The following is a 15,900-nucleotide window of genomic DNA, read 5'->3' as shown; positions in this document are numbered from 1 at the left end:
GGAACACAGCAGGCCAGGCAGCATCAGAGGAGCAGGAAAGTTGACATTTTGGGACGGGACCCTTCGTCAATTTCCCTACTCCTCTGATGCTGCCTGGCCTGCTGTGTTCCCCCAGCTCCACACTGTGTTATCTCTGATTCCAGCATCGGCAGTTCCTACTGTCTCCTGAGTGAGTTATAACCCCACAGTGAAACCATTCCTGATGGAGGTTCCCGACCCGAAATGTCAACTTTCCTACTCCTCTGATGCTGCCTGGCCGACTGTTTTAGAGTATTTTTGTTAAGACTGTTAAACTGAACTTGCTTGAAGTTATTTTCAATTAATATATTGAATATCCCAAATGAAATTGTAACACAGATGTTAACCAAATTATGTTGGCAAATAAATGTGTTAAAGTAGTCAATAAGGGGGTTTTGTATGAACAGGTTGATATGCTGACTGTTATTGCTGGATGGTGAAAATTCAAACATAGATTTAATACCATTTTTACACAACAAGGTATTTGAAAAAGAATCCACAGTCTGATGGGCATCGTGAATATAATATTGATTGATTTTATTGTCATGGGTACCGAAATACAGTGAAAAGCTTTGTTTACGAGCAATACAGGCAGATCACAGCAAGCAAAGGATGTACAGATCAAAAAAGACTTAGAAGCATACAGGTTATATTGCAGGTGACATTATTTGAGGCTAGAGTTATAGCTTGAGTCAAGTCCATAGTTTTTACATGTGAAAAGCCAGTCGATGTTAACATAAAAATGGTACCACTTCAAATCAATACTGCTGTATTAATATCTTTCTTAAAACTGAACACTGGAAATTAACTGTGCACTTTATATTCAATGAAGATAATGAATATTCAGTAGCAATTGTAAGGTAATAATTTTAGTGAGAAATACAGCTGACTTTGCAGACCAGAATATTATAGGTCAAGCAGTTTGTAATGTCTACATAGCCCTGAAATGAGATTACGGTCTTCAAATTACCTGTACACAATCAATTATTTGTATAAAGCATGATTTGCAGTTTGAGGAGATTCTTTTACCTTGCTAGCAGGCATATGAGTGAGCACCAATGGTATATGGACTCTGTATGATAGAAGCATGTTCAAGTTGACACAAAAGAAATTATAACTGACATAATTATTTGCAAATATTGCCAGAGCTGGTTTCTAGAATATACGATTCAGTGCATCAGTTCTATAGATGCTGACTGATCCAATGTGTTGGCAGCACATTATATTATTTATTCAGATGTAAAACATTGGCCTTAATATCATGTGCTCAGCCCAAAAACAATTTCAGAAGATTTGTCTGTGACATTTTAACACCTCAGTATAATTTTACTTCCAGTCTTGCCATCAAGTTTGCAGTAGCAGAGGTTGTGCAGACCCGCCAACACAAAATAAAGCTGGTCAAGATGCTGAAACTCCCGAATAGTACTGTTGGTATACCTACATGAAATGGACTGCAGCTGTATGATGAGGCAGCTCATCTATCCTAGGGCAATTAAGAATGGACAAAATAAATGTTAGCCTAGCCAGCGATGCTTACATCCCAGGATATGGCATTCATGTGGCTTTGGGACATTGGTTGAATTTTTCATGAAAATCATCATCTTGGTTTGAAACAAGGAATCTTTTATCTCCTAGCAGAAAACTTAGCTGCTCAGCTTTACACTGCTTCAGGGCCAAAGAGGTTGGATAGTTTGGACTGATGCAGGATGAAAGTATAAAGGCTGTTTCCGAAGACTCTGCCTTACTTTGTGATATCTTTGTGGACATTGAGAGAGAAGCAGTCCTTGATGTTGATAAGAGATGCAAGGATTACCATGAATCCGTGTTCAGCCATGCCTGCAACTGTGGGAAATGAGATAGAGATATATGCCCAAACACCAACTTATTTTGACTTGCCTCATCACTGATATGACAAATATGCAACAGTGACCTACGTTATACTTTTTTGTATACCCAGCTGGAAGTTCCTGATTATTTCTCCCAAGTGTGAGTGGAAGATCAAGATGGAAAGGAATTGTGCATGATATTCACTTTCAAAGTCACAAAAAGGTGTGTGGCCACAAAGTTCAGCTGGGATTGGGCCATCTTCGAGGAAAAGTGTAAATATTTGGTACCACATGATGCAACAACCTCAGCTTCCAAGAGAACTGCACTTCTGACAGGTCTGAGAAAGTGGGCAGCTACATTTATGTGTGTCTGAATAAGACTTCAGTGAAGCTCTGTCCCTTTTGTAGCTGTTCTCCCTGCTCATCACCTGCAGGTTTCATAGGCTGTAGTTGGTGCTGTTGGTGATTTTAATCCCTTGATAAAGTCCAAACTAAGATCCATTTGGATCAGATTCTCAAAACTTCTGAAATGCAGAAACTAACTTTTTACCACAAGCATCATGAACAAAATCTTTCCCAGTAGTAAGTTCAGAAAAGTAATTGGGACAGCTGAATGTGAAATGCTAATTTACTTGAATTTTGCATGCATTCTTATTTCTCTTTTATGTAGCGTGCTGAGTTAAATCTACTTCTTCAAACTCATCTGTATTATATATTGTTTTGTGACCTCTGTGTCAAATTTTGATTGAAAGAGCTCCTGTGAAACACCTTGATGTTATGGACTTTATGGATGATGGTATAAGGTAGGGGTGGAGGTTAGATAGATCTTAGGATTAGGGTAAAAGTTCGGCACAATGTCATGGGCCGAAGGGCCTGTACTGTGCTGTACTGTTCTGTGTTCTATGTTTTTCTACTGTAGATGCTATATACAAGTAGTTGTTTGTTATGATGGAGAGTTATATGAAGCTCAAGAAATCTGCAGGTGTACCATTAAATTTTGACAAAGGAATGAATTATCACCAGGGACATGAACAGAAATCACAGGCCTAATTCCGTTCCCGATTATGCAATGTCTTGATTTTAAAATTCACAATCTTGTTTTCAAATCCCTGTATGGCCTTATCTCTTACTATTTTTGTAATCCTCTCTAGTCCCACAACCCTCCAAGATATCTCTGCTTATCTAACTCCAGCCTGTTGCACATCCCTGATTCATATTGTACCATTGTTGTTGAGCTTTCCTTCAGTTGCTTAGTATCTAAGCTCCAGAGTTCCCTCTCTACACCTCTCTACCTCACTTTCCTCCTTTAAAATACTCCTTAAAACCTACCACTTTGACCAAGCCTTTAATCAATGACCCTAATATCTCATGAGGATTAGTGTTCTGCTTAGTTTCATTAATGCTCATGTGAAGTGCTTTGTGATGATTTATTATGCTAAAGGTGCTATACAAGTATAAGGTGTTAACAATGTCAACCATAGTTTAGTTGTTATTACTATCACATTCCTAAATATGACGGTTGTGGGTTCAAGTCACACCCCTGAGACATGAGGACAAAAACAGTTTAGATTGGCACTCCAGTGAAGTACTGAGTACGTGCTACAGTGTTGGAGGCGATACTTCTTCAGATGAAATGTTAAAAAATGTCCTGGTCTCCTCTCCTGGACATGAGGAGTACCACAGCATTATTCTGAAGAACACAGGGCAGTGACATGGCCAATACTTATTGCTCTGTCAACATCAATAAAATGAAACTGATTTCTTGATCATTATCATATTTCTCCTTCTTCTGGAATAAATTTTCGTGTGGATTTGAAAATAAGGAAGAGTGGCTGAAGGAAGCAAATAAATGAGAGGTCCTGGAAGCTGAGTATATCCACTTGTCATAGACATCGTGCACTTAGGAGGCAGTGAGGAAGAGCTGCTGAGAGAGGGAGCATGATCTGCATCTGGACAGTAATGCGCCCTTCCAGAGAGAGAGCCTGGCAGAGAATGATGTGAGAGTGGGAGAAAGAGTGCGAAAGAAAACAGAAGCCCCCGCCTGCACACAGATGAAGGAACCCCGAAGTGCATTTCCACGAACAGCAATATCTTCGTGGGTTAATCCATTCATTCATCAGTGACTCTATAAAGCTCATTCAAAGCACCTTCCAAACCTGTAGCCCCCTCCACCAACTGGAAGGATAAGGGCAGAAAAAGTATCGAACACTACAACCTGCAAGTTCCCCTCCAAGCCACGCACTATCCTCATTTGGAGCTATATTGATACTGCTTCACTGTCATGAAATCACACTTTGGAACTCCCCTCCAAGAAACACTGAGCATACATCTACTTTGGTTCCAAAGACGTCTCAGCCCCTTGAAGGTGGTCAGGGAAGGATAACAATGCCTGGCTTTGTCAATGCTGCTACATCTAATCAATGAGTCAAAGATATTGTACTGATCTAGACAGCAGTGTGGCAGAGCCATCAGCTTCAGAGCCAATATTGGATTTCCCAGTGTGGTAGAGTGCACACGTATAGCTGTCAAAGCATCCATTTGGCCATCATCAACAAAAAAGAACTGTATTTCTCCAGTACACTGCTGACTTGTGACCACCACTAACATGTCCTGCAGCTGTGCTTGGCAAACAAAGCAATCATTACACAGGCACTCTGATTTTCCTCAGCTTTTCTGTCTAGTTGCATATCTTCAAGTTTTGGATTCTTGGTGACAAAGGATATGGCCTCTGATATGTGAGAAATCGAAGGACAGATTCAAAGATGAGATGAAAATCTTGGGTAGGCAACCTGAGCAGGCTGTAAATTACGTGAAGACATGATTCAGATGCCTGGATCAATCTAATGTACCCGTTAATTTGCCTAAGTTGGAGTCTTGTAGATCATGGTGTCTGCTGTGATTTATAAAACTTGATGCTGCAAATGGCGAAGACATTGAGCAATGATAGAGTAAATTGTGAGAGCTCCTCTGATATGGAGAATGTGGGAGATGCTGATGATCAGCCAATACAGCAGGCAGCAGACAAGAACAATCTTCTGGAGGTTGACTGACCCTTACTACCTCATCGTTACAATATAATAAAGGTCCACCATCTTGATGCACTTAGCATTTCCTTTGTTTAAAATTTCCTGGTCTTGTGTCCACATAATCAATAGAAGCAGGAGGAGGCCATTTGTCATTGAATAAATTCATGGCTGAATTGTTTGTATTCTTAACTCCACTTTCCTGCCTGCCCTGTTGACCTGTGAATTCCTTATAGATCAAAACCCTGCCTACTCTGTCTCAAAAATCTGCTTGGAATATTTTCCATGACCCAACCACCACTGTTTACTGTGGATGAGAAATCCAAAGGTTGATAACCAACAGAGAAGAAATTATTTTTCTTTTTATTGTTAAGGAAGAGCCCACTTGGTATTTAACTCTGCCTCCTAATTCTAGAAACTCTCAAGGAGAAACATCATCTCAGCCTCTACTCTGTTGGGACAGATTTGGAATCTTATGTTTCAAAAAGATCACCACTCTTTTTTTAAACTAAACAAACTGCTCAATCTTTCCTCAAATGTCATCCCAGGAATCAGTCCACTTGAACGTTTCCTGAACTGCTTCCAATGCAAGTATATCCTTCGATAAGGAGGGAGGTTGAAATTGTCCATTGTGCTCCAGGTGCTGTCTCATCAATGACCAAAAACTTATCTACTATTTTGCTCCGCCTCCTTGCATTAAAAATATGGGCAATTCAGCCATCAGATGTGCAATGATCTATCACAAGCAGCATTTGAGGTGAGCCAAGTACTCCTGAAGTGACAGAGGGCTGCCAGTAAGGAAGGAGGGAGATGCAGTGAGCATTACAAAGTTAAACAGATACAAGAATAATTCCTTAACAATGTATCAATCATGAATCCCAAATGTAGCTGGTTGGTTTTCTTAATTCTCTTTCCCATGCTCCTATGTGATGCTTCTCCTTCACTGCTAGCTGCTATGGAGAAAGGCTGCGGAGCTTACTGTCCTGTATATTTACGTGACCTTAGTGACCAATCCTTAGCCATCTGAGGCCCAGAAGGCCTTGGCATCCTGAGGGGTTCCTGCAAAAATTTGGGAGTTCCACTATCACTGTGATTGCTTAATTATCATGAGCAGAGGAACCATTGCCCAGACGTGGAGCACCCAGTGAACAGTCCCAAAGACAGGATGTAGCCAGTTCTCCTCCCTTCTATGACACACCGGTACCCTGCACCACCACCACTCCCCATCACCCTACTGACCTGGGTAGTCTGAGGACTAGGTAGAGGCACCTCTCTTCTCTTTCTTTGCTGCTGCTGCATAGAGCTCATGGACAAAATGAAGGCATATCTGTCTCTGTAAGTCTCCAGCATCCACTAACTGGTTTGCTGCATGTAGCTTTCTGTGTATGAGTTATCAGTCTCTTGATGGAGGAGGCCACACATGCAGGCGAGAGAAAAAATAGCAGCCCCCATGGGCTGAACTGTCTCCTCTAGTGCTGGCCTAGCCCTTTCTTTGGCATTGTGAGCTTTCTTCTTCCCCACAAGAATAAATGTTGCTTTCCTGATTAAGATGGACACAGGGGCCAAATTCCCATTCAAATACCTAACACATGACCACTTTGAAACTGTCACCAGTGACAGATAAATGCCCATTGAGTGAAACGTAGTTATTCTTCTTACTGAACCTACTGCAGCATGAGTATTCCTTGTCAACCAACCTCACCATCACCAGTGCGAATTGCAAGCCCCTAAATGAAGTGGCAACTACACATATTGGTAAAATGAGCAAGGACATTCATGCACTTGCAGCACAGCAGCCAGTTCCTTTGGACAATCCCACAGCTAGTGACCTCGACTGCAGTCTTCATTTGGCTTGCTTGGTCAGTCAGTCCTTCTTCACCTGTGCCTATTAAAGTGAACTACCCACCCTGTCAGGGGATCCCAAGGAGAAACTGCACTGTGTTGTCTGTGAACCACCCAAGGTGTGAATCTTAGGGATTCAAGAGTTAGGAAGAGCAGACAAGAAAGTGGAGTAGAATCCCAATATCAGCCATGATTGTATTAAGTAGTGGTGCAGGCTTGACAAACTGTATAGCCTACTCCAGCTCCTATGTCCTCTCATTGCATGCATATGTCACTGAATAACGTGGCCATTTATTATTAATTGCAACAACTGAAGGACAGGTTGTTGTTGAGCCCCTCCCACCCCAGCCTCATCATCCCTGCCCATTCTTCTGGCGACTGATGGAGCAATTGACGCAAGATTGTTTACAATCAGTGAATCATCTTGTGAGGGGCAGCAACAGTGGCAACAGCAGTTGTTCCAAATGTCAGCAGTGGGACTTCAGACTTCCTGGAAAATCCATTTCAGGACAAAGACCTTTCATCACCATGACAGTAATGTTAGATATAAGGCTGAGGGTACGCTGCACCACAATATGCTGTTTTATATGTAATTGTTTCAATCCTGTTGGTGTATTTTGGGGTATTTATTTTAAAAAAACTAAATAGCTCACTATTTCCACATTGAATGTACTTGTTGACTTTTCTTCCAATTATTTGTTTTTAAAAGTTTGTTTTTGATCCAGTTTCTGCACAATCTCATTTGCGTATTGCTAAATGTGAAACCTGGTAATCGCCAATGCAGTTGGGCAACATTTGTGTTTTTTTTAAATTAAAAGTGTTCCTTGTTATTTTTAAGAGGGATAACTTGAAAGAGTTTACTAATACAACAGAAAATAATTCTGGTCACAAAAAAGATGATGTAAGCAAATTTGATTTAATATAACGAAATAACTTTAAAAATCTATACAAAGCCACTTACTCGTGATATCAGCATAAAGGAGTCACATTCTTGATAAGTCTTTAAATATTAAATATTATACTTAAATACTGCATTATATATTATTTTAAAATCAAATATTAAATCTTTTATTGTTAATACCTTAGAATTTAATATTTGGAAAAATCTCTACATGAAGAACCTCTTTGAAGGTTCTGAGCAGCTCCAATTAGTGTAAAATTACCATAGTGGTTAGTTTGAACCAAGGCCAACTTCACATGCAATATTACTCCATTACGTTAAGGCAAAAGATCATGGAAACTTGATTTGTACTGGAAATTCCTTGATCTTTTGTGCTGGCTTGGCCAAATTTGAACAAATTACATCTGAAATGGTTTTGTCCAACTTCTAATTGTCTTATTTTGTTTTACAAATTTACTGTGCATATGTTTGTACACATCAGTCTGATGCACCCAGTGACTAGCTGCAAAAAGAGGGAGTAGGTGTGGGAAACTTTGTTCTCCTGTTATATGTGGCCTTTGACCCATGTTACTACTTAATATAGCTCCTTGCTGGGTGTGTAGGATTGAACTATTAGAAGCTCTTCTTTTCTACCAAATGACGCAGTTGGTTTTGCTCTTCCTTAAAATTTAGATAAGAGTGCAAGATGTTCCCACTGCCTATTGTTACTCATATACAGATCCACATCTGATCACATTTGATGGCAGGTAATTTGCAATTACCTTTGTCATTTAAATTGCTTTCTTGTCTATTCTTAACTTGTGTTGCTCAATTTTCAAGTTGCCTCAGAGAACATACATTATCACAACAGGAATTGGTGGCTACCCTGTTGTCTTGTGCAAATGATATTCAATAGGAGAGCAGAATGGGGTGCACATGCTGGGTAATTTAGCTCCTCAAAACTGATAGATTTTGTTCAGGTGGGAGATTGAGTAGCTAACAAATCTGAAACAGGAACCCAACCAGCCTTGATCACTCACATTTCCAGTTCGAATTGAAGCAAGCTGAAGCATAGGCAAACAATTCACTCTAAGGGACAGGCGAGCTGTTGAAATGTTTTAACAGGGTCATGTCCCTCCATTTTAACAGCAATTCTGTTTTTAACCTTGGTCAACTTAAATTCCAAAGGCCTCGGTTAGCTCAACATGTCAACAAAGGCAAGAAAATGTGATCTATCAGGTAAATAGCTTTGCAGCGTGGCTTTGTGCCTGGAGGAACAGGAAGTTTCCCTTCAGACTCAACAAGGTTGTCTCTGAATACTCCAGTATCCCCTACATCCTACTGACACAATTTGAGCTTCCTCACCCATCCTTTGTTTAACCACTGTCTTCCTCTTTCCCCAGGTCGTACATACAATCACTTCTCCCAACTCACATACGTTATCTTTTCCTTGCCCCCCACATTAATTTTTCTGTCCTTGCTGCTTCACTAAGTCTGCTTTTCTGCTCTACATGGTTTAAAACTGTTAATCAGGTTGGTGCTTATGTGGAAAATAAGACGATAAGATGTCAGAGCATCAGTAGGCTATTCGACCTATCGAGTTTATTCTGCTATTCACTGTATCATGGCTGATCTGATAATCTGCATCTCAACCTCCTGCCTTTTTCCATAACCCTTGACTCTAATAATAATTTAAAAATCTATCCATCTCAGACCTTGCCTCAACAGCCCTCTGTGATAAAGAATTCACAAATTTATTACCCTCTAAGAGAGGAAATTTCTCCTCATCTCTGTCTTAAATTGGTGATATGTAATCTGATATGCTTTTTGGTCCTAGATTCTCCCACTAGAAGAAATAACATTTTCTCCATCTACCCTGTCACGTTCCCCCCTGAATCTTAGATTTTCAGTAAAGCCACCTCTCATTCTTCTAAACTCCAATGAGTACAGGCCTACTTGCTCCACCTCTTTTCATGAGAAAATGCTTGTATATACTTGGGATCAAAATAGTGAACCTTCTCTGGGCTACCTCCAATGCCAGAATGACTTTACTTAGAAAAGGGGCCCAAAACTGTTCACAGAATTCCAGGTGTGGTTTGCCTTCTATTTAGTTTTATCAAACCTCCCTATTTTCGTACTCTACATAGAACATAGAACAGTACAGCACAGTACAAGCCCTTCGGCGCACGATGTTGTGCCGAACTTTTGCCCTAATCCTAAGGTCTATGTAACCTCCACCCCTACCTTATACTATCATCCATATGGCTATCTAACTAAATGCCCCTAATGAGGCCGACTCCACTGCCCTCTCCGGCAATGCATTCCACGCCCCGACCACTCTCTGAGTAAAGAACCTACCTCTGACATCTCCCCTATATCTACCTCCACTCACTTTAAAACTATGTCCCCTCGTAATAGCTATCTTCACCCGAGGAAAAAGTCTCTGGCTGTCCACTCTATCTATACCTCTGATCATTTTGTACACCTCTATCAAGCCACCTCTCATCCTACGTCACTCTAAAGAGAAAAGCCCGAGCGCTCTCAACCTTTCCTCGTAAGACCTTCCCTCCATTCCAGGTAGCATCCTGCTAAATCTCCTCTGCACCTTTTCCGACGCTTCCACATCTTTCCTTTAATGAGGCGACCAGTACTGGACACAATACTCCAGATGTGGCCAAACCAGGCTTTTGTATAGCTGGAGCATAACTTCACGGCTCTTGAACTCAATCCCTCTATTAATGAAAGCTGACACACACCATACGCCTTCTTAACAACTCTATCCACCTGGGTGGTAGCTTTCAGGGAACTGTGGGCATGAACCCTGAGATCCCTCTGCTCCTCCACACTGCCAAGAATCTTTCCGTTCACCCTGTATTCTGCTTTCAAGTTTGTCCTTCCAAAATGTACTCTGTTGATTTTGAAATAAAGGCTAACATTCTGTTTGCATTCCTTGTTAGATATTGAACTTGTATGATAGCTTTTAGTGGTTTATACACAAAGACCACACCCACCCTGCTATAGCTTTCTGCAGTCTTTCTCCATTTAACTAATATTCAATTCCTTCAGCCCACTGGCCAGAGTGCATTACTGTACATTTTCACCACATTACCTTCGCTCTGCCAGGTTTTTGCTCACTGTCATAACCTGCCTGTAACTTGCTGTAGATTCTTGTGTTATCCTTAATACCTTCTTTATCACCTTTTTTTGAAGTATCCACAAATGTGGCTACAGTTCCCTCATCTGGATGTCAATCTGTGCTATTGATGGGGTGAATGCAGGCTACGGACGAATTGTGGGGGACCTTGGTGTTTAGAAAATCTTAAGGAAAATGCAAGAAGATGGGGAAACCCCTACTCTTGCACCCTCTTTTTGACGCAGTGGTAGTATGTCTAGCCCTGGACTGGGAGTTCTGGGTTCAAGTTGCACTAGCTCCAGAGGTGTGTCATAACATCTCTGAACGGGTTGATTAGGAAAATAGGTATATCTCTTACAATAGATGAAAATAATCAGAACAGATAATACTGACCTCTAATTTTACTTCTATTTTGATTTTCTACCCCTCTCTTTTCTCCAAATAAAAATGTCCTACTCCATGCCATTCTCCATTAAACAACAAAGAAGCCAATTAAAAAAAGGAATAATTTAACATCACATCATTTAGTGATAGTAAAGACAAAATGTGCAAATTATTCTAAAATGTGGGCCATTACTAAAAGGTGGTGTTTGCCCTCTATTTCACTGTTCATTCCTCATATTGAATTTCCACTAACTAATGATTTAAGTAATTGTTACAGATTTTGTGATGCCACTGAAATTGTTTATCTCCTCAACTAAAACAAATTGATAAATAATTCTTGCAGTTATGGAGTACTGATGTCGTGCTGTGTTGGGAGTGCTGTCTTTGGATGCGAAATTAAACTCTGCTGACTTGGCAGTTTGCGATAATAGATCCCATTGCACAATTTGAAGAAGATCATGATCATTTTCTTGATGTCACAAAAAGTTACTTATAAACTATTACCTTTTCTTCAAAATTTTATTCTAAACTTCCTTAAGTTGCTATAAAGCATTTTAAATAAAATATTTTAATTGCCACAAATTCTTTGACTGTGAAACCATAGTGAAAGAGAGTTAAGTGTGCCTTGTAAAATGTAACAGTTGATTAAATTAATTTGTAACAGTCCTAAATATGCTGTACAGTATGTATATAACTTTATTTATGGTTTATTGAATAGATACTGTCAAAATATTCCTATAAATATAAAATATTGCTATGACTATAATTTTCGTTTAGTTAATCTCATTTAATAAATTTGCAATATACCAAATTCTGTTGCTGTTGTTTCTAGTAACTGCAGCATATTTTCTTTACATCCCTAGACGTTACGATAATTATAAAACTGGAACGTTTATACTGTACAAGAGTATTGCCCGAGACTTTGAGGTGCATGTTCGTCAATGGGACTGTGGGAGTTCCCATTACCCAGCTTCCTGCAATTGTGGATTTGTAGCTAAAGAAGGAGGAGACATTATTTCTTTAGACATGTGTAATGGACAACTGCATGAAACCAGACCACATTTATCTGTGAAAAGTCAAGACATTACTGGTAACAATGTTAAAATCACTAAATCTTACCAAGGAAAGAAAATAACAGTAAGTATATTTCCTTTGTACTTTTTAAGGTTGTACAGTCTTATGTTCAATGAAGTTACAGTCAAGAAAAGCTCTATAGAAGGGTCACTGGACCTGAAACATTAATTCTGCTTTCTCTCCACAGAAGCTGCCAGATCTGAGTTTTTCCAAAAATTCAGTTTTTTCTTTCTGATTTCCAGTATCCTGAGTTCTTTTGGATTTAGTTAAGAAATTGCTGTTGATTATGTCGGTGGTCAAATACTTTATTAGCTGCATGACATCTTTTTGTTTTATGCATGTGTCAAATGATCTGTTTTAAGTTGCAATCTAAATGTAATTAATTTGGAAGAATGAACTCTCTAATTCATTCTATCAATTGAATTTCTAGAAACTTAATTTTTCTATTTACTTCTATTCCAAGCTTACTTTAAGATAAACATTAGTACATGTTCCAAAACAACCAATGTATCTTAGCTATCCAGCAAGAATAATATTTGTTGAATATATTATTTCACTATAAGTCATTTTGGTCAAAAATTCAGAGAGAGACAGTGTAAAATGAAAGGAACTACTCTCAAGAATGTGTAGGAGTGGAAGCTCTTGGTGTATAGGTGTATAATTTATTAACTGTGGCAGGACAGATGGAGACAGAGGGTGGTGGTAGAGGGTTGCTTTTCAGACTGGAGGCCTGTGACCAGTGGTGTGGCACAGGGATTGTTACTGGGTCCACTTTTGTTTGTCATTTATATAAATGATTTGGATGAGAATATAGGAAGCATGGTTAGTAAGTTTGCAGATGACACCAAAATTGATAGATGGTAGACGGTGAAGAAGGTTATCTAATATTACAAAGAAATCTTGATCAATTTGGTCAATGGGCTGAGTAGTGGAAAATGGAGTTTAATTTGGATAAATGTGAGGTATTGCATTTTGGTAATACAAACAAGGACAGGATTTATAGAATTAATGGTTGTGTAGTGTTGTAGAACAGAGAGTCCTAGGGATTCAGGTACATAATTCTTTGAAATTTGCATCACAGGTAGACAGGGTGGTTAAGAAGGTGTTTAGCATACTTACCCTCATTGTTCAGATCTTAAATATAAGAGTTAGGATGTTGTGTTGAGGTTGTACAGGATGTTGATGAGGCCTCTTCTGGAGCACTGTGTGTGTTTCTGGTTGCCCTGTTATAGGAGAGATATTATTAAACTGGAGCTGGTTCAGAAAAGATTTACCAGGATGTTGCTGGCATTGAAGGGTTTGAGATATGATAAACTGGAAAGACTGGAATATTTTTCACTGGAGAGTAGGAGGTGGAGGGGTGACCTTATGGAGGTTTATGAAATCATGAAGGGTATAGATAAAATGAATAGGATGAGTCTTTAGGAAGATGCGGGAGTTCAAAAGTTGGGTGCATATTTTTAAGGTGAGAGGAGAAAGATTTAAAAAGGACATGAGGGGCAACTTTTTTACAGACACAATAGTTCATATGTGAAATGAACTGCCAGAGAAAATGGTGTATGCAGGTACAGTTAGTGTTTAAAAGACTTTTGGATAAATTCATGAATAGGAAATATTTGGAGATATATGGCCCAAGCGCAGGCAGGTGGGACCAGTTTAGTTTGGGAACATGGTCGGTGTGGACTAGTTTGAACAAACTGACTGTTTCCATGCTGTATAACTCTGACTCTTGACTCTATGACATACAGCATCCAAGACTTTAGTATGGGCATAGAGTTCTCAAATGGAGAGGTCATGCTCAGTGTCATACTTAGGAAGTGATGAGAATGCATTGAACAGAGTGCACGAGAGGTTTACGAGATTATTTCAGGATTGAGAAATCTCATTTATGAAGATAAATTGCACATACAAACAAGGAATAACAGTAGGCTACTCAGTCCTTCAAGACTGCTCTGCCATTCACTACAATCATTGCTGATCTGATTTTAATCTCGACTCTACATTCCTACACATCCCTGATAATCTTTCATCCCCATGGTAATCTTGAATCTGTCAACCTCTGCCTTAAAAAAAAAGTAGTGATTCTACATCCACTGCTTTTTGAGGAAAGGAATTACAAAACTCTCTCTTACAGAAGAAAAATGTTTACTTATCTCTGACTTAAATGGGCACACCCATAGTTTTAAATTCCTCTACAAGAAGAAACACCCTTTCAAAGTCTATCTGGTCAAATCCCCTCAGGATCTTATAGGTTTCAATTAAATTACCTCTGACCCTTTTAAACTCCAGGCAATACAGGCATAGCCTGTCTAGTTTTTCCTATAAGGCAATCTGCTCATTCCAGGTATTAATCTTGTAAACTTTCTCTGAACTGCTTCCAAAGCATTACCATCCTTCTGTAAGTACAGTGACCAAGTACAGGACATAGTACTTCAGATGCAGTCTCACCAATGCCCTGTATAACTTAAGCTGTATCCTCCCTTCTCTTGCATTCTATTCCTCTCACAATGAAGCATAGCATGCTATAAGCTATCCTGCTGTACCTGCATAGTAACCATCTGTAGTTCATGCACTGGGACATCGAGACCTCTCTGTATCTCAGCAGAAGTTGGACTGCTTTCCTTGGAGAGAAGAAGCTAAGAGGAGATTTAATTAAAACTTTCAATGTCATGAGTGTTCTCAGCAAACTAGACAGTGTTAAATACTTTTGTTTAAAATATTAGTTGGCAGCTTCCAATCATATACTTCTCCAGTTAGTTTTATTTTAGTTCACACGTACACCAAAAACTGTGTTCTTTCCTCGCTTGCTTTATTTATACACACAACTCACACCCAATCAACCCTTAATTAATAGATATCTATCAGACTGATTAGAGATAGTCAACATGGCTTTGTGCATTGCAAATTGTGTCTCACTAACTTGATTGAGGTTTTTGAAGAAGTGACAAATAGGATTGATGAGGGCAGAGTGGTGGACGTAATGGTAGCAGAAAGGACTACAAATGCTGGAAGCTAGAGTTAAAAAATGTGGAGCTGGAAAGGCACAGCAGGTCAAACAGCATCCGGGGAGCAATAAAGTCAATGTTTCGGGTTGGCCAGGCCTGGAGAAGAGTTCCAACCCGGAACGTTGACTTCCCTGCTCCTCGGATGCTGTCTGACCTGCTGTGCTTTTCCAGCTCCACACGTTTTTTACTTTCTCATGGTAGACTGCTTAGCAAGGTTATATCACATGAAATGTGGGGAGAACTAGCCATTTAGAAACAGAACTGGCTCAAAAATAGAGGACAGTGGATAGTGGTGGGTTGCTTTTCAGACTGGAAGCCTGTGACCCAGCAGTGTGCCACAAGGATCGGTGCTGGGTTCACTGCTTTTTGTCATTTATATAAATGATTTGGATGTGAACATAGGAGATATGGTTAGTAAGTTTGTAGATGGCATCACAATTGGAGATGTAGTAGACAGCGAAGAACGTTACCTCAGAGTACAACGGGACCTTCATCAGATGGGCCAATAGGCTGAGGAGTAGCAGATCGAGTTTAATATAGATAAATGTGAGGTGCTGCATTTTGAAAAGGCAAATCAAGGCAGGCCTTATACACTTAATGGTAAGGTCCTAGGGAGTGTCGCTGAACAAAGAGACCTTTGAGTACAAGTTCGTAGTTCCTTGAAAGTGGACTCACGGGTAAACTGGTTGGTGAAGAAGGCGCAGCGTTTGGTATG

At 39.7% G+C, this 15,900-nt stretch overlaps 1 protein-coding gene across 3 annotated transcripts in view; it reads left to right on the top strand.

Moving 5' to 3' along the window:
• LOC109935053 (von Willebrand factor D and EGF domain-containing protein-like) overlaps positions 1-15,900 on the top strand; it is a 196,979-nt gene that overhangs the window by 98,109 nt on the left and 82,970 nt on the right. For all 3 annotated transcript variants that reach the window (XM_048616980.1, XM_048616988.1, XM_048616973.1), the window contains 2 exons: positions 8,283-8,356; positions 11,970-12,243. In XM_048616980.1, coding sequence (XP_048472937.1) covers positions 8,283-8,356; positions 11,970-12,243 — 348 coding nt within the window. The remainder of the gene's footprint in view (positions 1-8,282; positions 8,357-11,969; positions 12,244-15,900) is intronic.

Source organism: Rhincodon typus, chromosome 2, assembly GCF_021869965.1.
Source record: "Rhincodon typus isolate 14 chromosome 2, sRhiTyp1.1, whole genome shotgun sequence".
Classification (NCBI taxonomy): domain Eukaryota; kingdom Metazoa; phylum Chordata; class Chondrichthyes; order Orectolobiformes; family Rhincodontidae; genus Rhincodon; species Rhincodon typus.
This window is presented reverse-complemented; position numbering and strand designations above follow the sequence as displayed.